Raw genomic sequence first — 6,204 nt, 5'->3', positions numbered from 1 at the left:
TGTCCCACATTCTTCATTATAGTAAATAAATTCAATAAAACCACCAATAAAGCCAATAAAATATTTTTAGAAAGTTTGGTCTGTTTATTGGGTTCTTTTCATGTGTCCAGTATCCAAATTTCGATTGATTTGATGCATATGATTTACACTTTAATGCAATACATATTTTGGCGGCGTTTATGACTTCTTGAAGTTGGAGTTTGTGAAGTAATTACCCAAGAGGCATTTCTGGACCCACTTTAGGGCATGACCATGTGGAATGAGCAGTTGTTACATTTGTGTTTAAGATCAGTTTTCAGGTTAAGATTTGTAACGTTAGTGGTGAGATCAGGGCCAAGTGGACACTTGTAATTACCATTCAAAAAGAAGGAACACTTAATAATTCTAAATAAATTACAGTTTTACCCGTGGCAAATAATAATAACAATAATAAAAACACATCCACCCAATATTTATTTATTTATTTATTTACTAACTTTATGATACGCAAACTTATTTGGATGTCACTGACGTTTGAAATGCGTAAAAAATCACAATAGCTATGTTTTTATTACGTGGCTTCCATTATTTGCACAACATTTTTTTATCTATCAGAAATGATGGGCTGGAGAGGATGATGACGCTGCAACGCGTGCCAGATCCACTCTTGACGCTGCAGTGCAGATTTCACCGTGTGAGAAATGCACACCACATTTCACAGTCACGTTTACAGTCGCAAGGGTTCAACTCTGCACCAATCAGAAGGCGATATGCAAATGAAAGGCGGGCCTTGCATAGTCAAGCAGGTGACGATTAGGCTGTTCCCCTGGTAACAGCCATTTGGGTCAGCCGTGAAGGCGGAGCTACGTTTGTAAACTCACGTTGCACTCTGGACAGTCTTGTTCTCACAACAACAGAAATATAAGCTTAGTTTGAACTCGTCAAGCCTCATTTCACACACAAGCCATTACAAGAGAGGAGAATTTGTATTGGTAAGTATTGAAAAACGTGCGTTTTTTTGTTGTTGTTGACGTGAGTGTTTATTGGAGAGTCTCGTGTTTGGCATCGTGTATCATGTGCTGCAGGAGCTGATTCGCGACACTCAGACTCACTTCGTATGTATAAACTATTCGCTTCTAGATCTAAAATAAGGTGCTACTGTTATTTTCAAGCTGTATTTTAATATGTTGATATGTATTGTGTTATTTCTGCGGTGCTTTAAGAGCTGTTTTTATGTCTCTCTTTCAGTAACTGCTTGTTATTCATTCATTAAGTTAGTTGTTTATTTACTATCAGGAACTGTGTTTAGTTTCCTAATTCACGATAAAGGGATTTTGCACGAATAAACCATATATTTTGTCTTTAAGTCAGTTTTAAGTCAGTTCGGAGGTGCATTTCATTGACTCGTCAGTAATGTGCTCATGTTACACTAGACTATCATATTTCAGGGTTTTGACTTTCCTTTATTTAATCCATGGCTCTGTCCTTCTCTCAGTCACTGCCTAGACCAGGGCTGTACAGATGGACTGAAATCAAACGAATTGGACCACCAGAGAAGATCCAACATGGGCAACAAACGGAAAGCCTCCAATGAGATCGACAAAGATTCAGGTTTGTCATTTATATATATATATAAAAATAAATAAACATAATCCTAACCCTATAGTAAGTACATGTAGTTAGTTATCATTACCCAGTGCTTAAATGTATAATTGCACTGTAACACGGACACCTTAAAATATAGTGTAACCCAAGATTGTTTTTACCCGTTGCCAAATAGGCCACTCCAGGATGACATTCAGGTTTTTAATATTAGGAGAAGATCCACCTACATGTTCTCTCCATCCAAATCCTATAACCCTGAAGCATGTTTATTTATTAGATTGTGCTGGGTTTAACCCTGTGAGAAACTTTTTTTATTCAGTTAACACTTTGAAAGAAATATTGAACAAAGTTTGACTAAATATAATTTTAGAGTTTAAGTTAAATAATACAGAGCCCCCCACATGTGTGTGAAAATATATATGGTATATAGGCCTATACAGTATATATCATGGCCACGAATTAAGAATTCATTCACTCATTTTAGTTAAGTTGAGGCCACAAATTAAGAATTCATTCCCACAACTTACTAATTCGCTTTCTCATTTTGATTAAACTAAAACAAGGGAACAAATTATTATTACAACGTGGCCACGATTTTGTAATTTTTATATTGTGCGCATGATTTTCTTAAAGCGAGGGAACGAATTAGTAAAACGTGCTGACATATTAGTAAGTCATGGGAACAAACTGTAAATTCGTGGCCACTATACACACATTGTTTTCCCACGTTATGTGCGGGGCTCCGGAAAATAATAATACATTTAAAATTTAATTATTTATTCAAAAATAGATTTTAAAAACCTAATATAGTTTACCATAAATTTGTCACGCCATGAAAATAGCCACAGAAGCTGGCATGGTGTTCAAAACAAACAAACAAAATCTCAGGTTACAGGAGAAAGTCGATTTCACAGCCCTTGTTTTTCTGTGTATTATGGTTTTAAGCCAAATATAGTGCTCTACTTGTCTTTCTCAAATTCAGTGGTGTAATTATATGCAATTTCCCCATTACTGACTATATTTTTAAAATTGTGTCTGTAATTAGCTTGTTATAGGTGTATAACTGCACATAATTCCTAGGTTTTACTTTTAACACTATTTTCCTACCATAGATGCCAGCTCAGGATATTACAGTGCTTTGGACCAGACAGACTTTGAAGACATGGGACCAACCAGTACTCAGAGCATGCCGGCCGCTCCTCGGGTGCCTTTCATTCCTGGCTCACATCCAGGCGTCTCTCGCATGATCGTAATGAACAACCTTGTCCTCAAGCAGGTATTACACACTCATACAATTCTGTATGTCACTTAACTCCATAGTTGCTTTTCTTGAAACATCTGTGTTTGAGTTATAGTATTGTTGTGCAAATTGTATTGTGCAACCATAAAGCTGTATTTAGTTAATATGCTGATAGTTACAGCTCATTACATTGTGATTCTTAGATTGAATACTTTCCAGTGCTTGAAAGAAAAATGACCAAGAATAAGCTGAATATGATCAGAGATGTCTGTAAATCATTGCAACTAGTCTATGAATGTTTTTTATGTACTTTGAATTACTCAAAGTAATGCGGCCAGCTAAAGTAGGCAAGAAAAATGTGAAACTTCTAATATTGTACATTTAAATCTGTTTCAAAATCAATGATTTAATAATATAAAAAAATACATTTGACTTATTCTCTAAAGCAAGTTTTCATCCCCTTTCAGAAATTGGTTTAGTTAAATCTGACATATTGATATAATGTGAGATTATTTCACAACAAATTATTTTATTGGTGCCAGTTGCGACTAATTAAATATTATTGACATTTTTCCATGGTACGTTATAAGCGTCAAACTTTGCTTCTTGCTTGTATGGCTGTTTTTTCATTGAATAAATGAATAAGACACATCATTGACCCACTTGTTATTGTGGATGAGAACTAAAGAGTATCTGTTTTACAAAATTGTTCATTGATAATTCTTGTTTCAGCCAAACTCTGTGGCCCCTGCGTTAAAACCTTGGAGTTTAAACACTTCATTGGATATGGTTCCTCAGTCCCAGCTGCTTTTCCTACAGCCAGTCAGACCCACTAGTGACTGTAGCAGCCAGAGCTCTGACAAGCAGAAACTTTCCAGAAAGCATGTTCCCATGCAAAACACCTTTGCAAAAATTGTCCCACACCCTGCACAAGGGTCTACAGTCGACCAGGGTCCCAGTGCCATTCATAAGAGGGCAAACCACAGTCATAGTGGTAGACATCAACGGCGCTGTTATGATGATAAACCTTTCCACAGTTCCTCTTTGAAGCAGGATGACTCTGAGACATTCAAGGGTTATGGAGTAGACCCTAACATTGCTTCTTTGGGAGACATAGGTGTGGAAAACCCCTCATCCAGGCTTTCTGACCTTCAGGAGCCCCATACCACCACTTCACCGTTCTCACTCTGCGCTCACTCCCTCCTCGCTTCATTCCCTCAGAAGTGTCCCAATTCTTCAGTCGCCCAGAGCAGTGATGATGACTTCTCTCCAAGTTCCAGCAAACACAAACGCTTCTGCAACACGTATAATATTCTGAATCGGTCAGGCCTGCTGGGCATCACACTGCGCACAAAGGAGCTCATTCGGCAGAACAAACGTTCCCAGGCCCAACTTCAGAGTCTGCAGGCTCAGACTGACCTCTTCTTGGAGGCCATATATAGTGGAGACCCCAAAGTCTGGACCAGATTGCAGCTCGTCCTCCAGAACTCTAGAAACGGTGAGGAGACGCCAATGGACTCACCGGTGGACTCTCTAAAGGATGCGGAGGAGGATACCTCAGATGCGGGTTGTGTGGTGTAGTAGCAGGTTTAGATATTAATATTTCATCTGCTGCGGTTTTATGGAATAACCATATTTGCTTAGACCTCAGAAGCTTAGGAAATGTTCAGCTTCTTTTTGTAGATTCAGTTGGAAAGATTTGAGACTTTGGAGATCTAGTTATCACGTCATATGTTATCTATCTGATATCAGTCTTCCTTATACCTGTGGTTATGTCAAAAGTATATAAATACAATGTTTAGGTAACAACTGTATTTTTTTCTAAATAAAGTGATTCATTCGATAATGAAATAATGCTAAAAAACAGTGTACTCCCGTTTTAAAAATAAAGCTATTAACCGTGTTTTACTCTAATTGGTTACTATTTGAAGAGGAGGCCTTGGAACACGGGAACTGGAAAGAAAAAAATATTTTCTGCTCCGAATGACAAAAATGGAAAATAAAACATTTATTTTCTAATCTCTGTATCTAATAAATGCCTTTGACAAATTACACATATTTGTGTGTTTTATCTTTAAGAGATTATACTTAAGTACACAATAATATTAATAATATTTTTATAATTCTGTTAAAAATGTGAAATTCAGATTCATCCTTGTGAGTTTTTGAGGATTTGTAATAATGTCTTTGTAATAAACATCATTTGTATGTGTATAATGTGTTCTCATCTCCAAGTTCTTGTTCTTGTTACTGTTGTTATCTATGGAAATAAAGAGTAAGAGGACTAATAACCGTTTGTGCTAGTCAGGGTGTATTTGAATGGTTATTATTTGTAATGCCTTGTGATGAATTCTTAAGTGGGACGTTTGCATTGAGAGAGTGTGGTTTTTCTCTTTCGGTTTGGGTGTGAATGGGCAAATTGGCAAATGTACAGGTTGATTTTTTTTTTCTTCCTGTAGCAATCTGTTATACTGCATGCATACAGATTGATTGTGTTTGGGAAAGCAGGTACTAAGTACTTGATCAGGTGTAGTAGAGTAATGAATGCGTAATGAATGTGATAGCATGTACACTCTAGTGTACTTTATAAACAAGTTGTTGATTAAACAGTACCCGATACTACACAATTTTTTTTTTTTTTTTTTTTTTTGCTGTAGAAATCTATGCAATAGTCTTAGTATTAGTGTTGTGCTGATGTGCAGTTTTGTATTCTGTAGGTGTCATTTGACTTTTTATGTGCCTTAAAAAAATAAAGGCATTTGAAATAAATTTCAAACTATGCTCTCGTTATTTCAAGTTTGAACAATGATTTGTTCAGTAAATCATGTTGTAATGTATTTTAAGATAGAAGCTAAAGATTGAAGATCTCTGAAACTATGAAATTGTTTAATAGTATAAAACAGTTTAAAATAGGAAACTATATATATATATATACACACACACACATATATATATACATGTCACACTGGGTAGTAACTATGTAATCTGGAATACATAATCAAATTAAGTACTTGTAATTATTACATTTTAAAGGGGTCCTATTATGACCTTTTATGAAGTCTTGATTTTGTTTTTGGGGTGTACTAAAATATGCTTTCATACTTGATTGTTCAAAAAACACATTTTCACATATTTTACATTATTACAGCACCTCTCTACCTAGTCTGGTTGAACACGTAATTTTCGATGAAGCCCCTCCTTCCGAAATATGAAATGCACTGTGATTGGTTAGCTGACCAATGTGTTGTGATTGGCAGCGCTTGTCACACCCCTTCATAACCACAAGCTCTACTCAGATGAAAACTTAGCCAGCTGACTTGTTGCCCCGCTGCCCTTTCAGGCAATGACTTTGCAGGCAGAGTTTGCGCATGAAGGTACGT

General features: G+C 36.3%; 1 protein-coding gene across 1 annotated transcript; it reads left to right on the top strand.

Moving 5' to 3' along the window:
• Window positions 1–826: 826 nt before the first annotated feature.
• cipca (CLOCK-interacting pacemaker a) lies at window positions 827–5,474 on the top strand. Its single transcript, XM_084097867.1, has 4 exons — window positions 827–971; window positions 1,475–1,590; window positions 2,697–2,860; window positions 3,557–5,474. The coding sequence occupies exons 2-4, from the start codon at window positions 1,545–1,547 to the stop codon at window positions 4,403–4,405; spliced, it is 1,059 nt and encodes a 352-aa protein (XP_083953993.1). The 5' UTR covers window positions 827–971; window positions 1,475–1,544; the 3' UTR covers window positions 4,406–5,474.
• Window positions 5,475–6,204: the final 730 nt, after the last annotated feature.

This window comes from Abramis brama (genome assembly GCF_963993115.1).
Source record: "Abramis brama genome assembly, chromosome: 21".
In the NCBI taxonomy this organism is placed as follows: Eukaryota; Metazoa; Chordata; class Actinopteri; order Cypriniformes; family Leuciscidae; genus Abramis; species Abramis brama.
The sequence above is the reverse complement of the archived record's forward strand: the minus strand, read 5'-3'. Positions and strand labels throughout refer to the sequence as shown.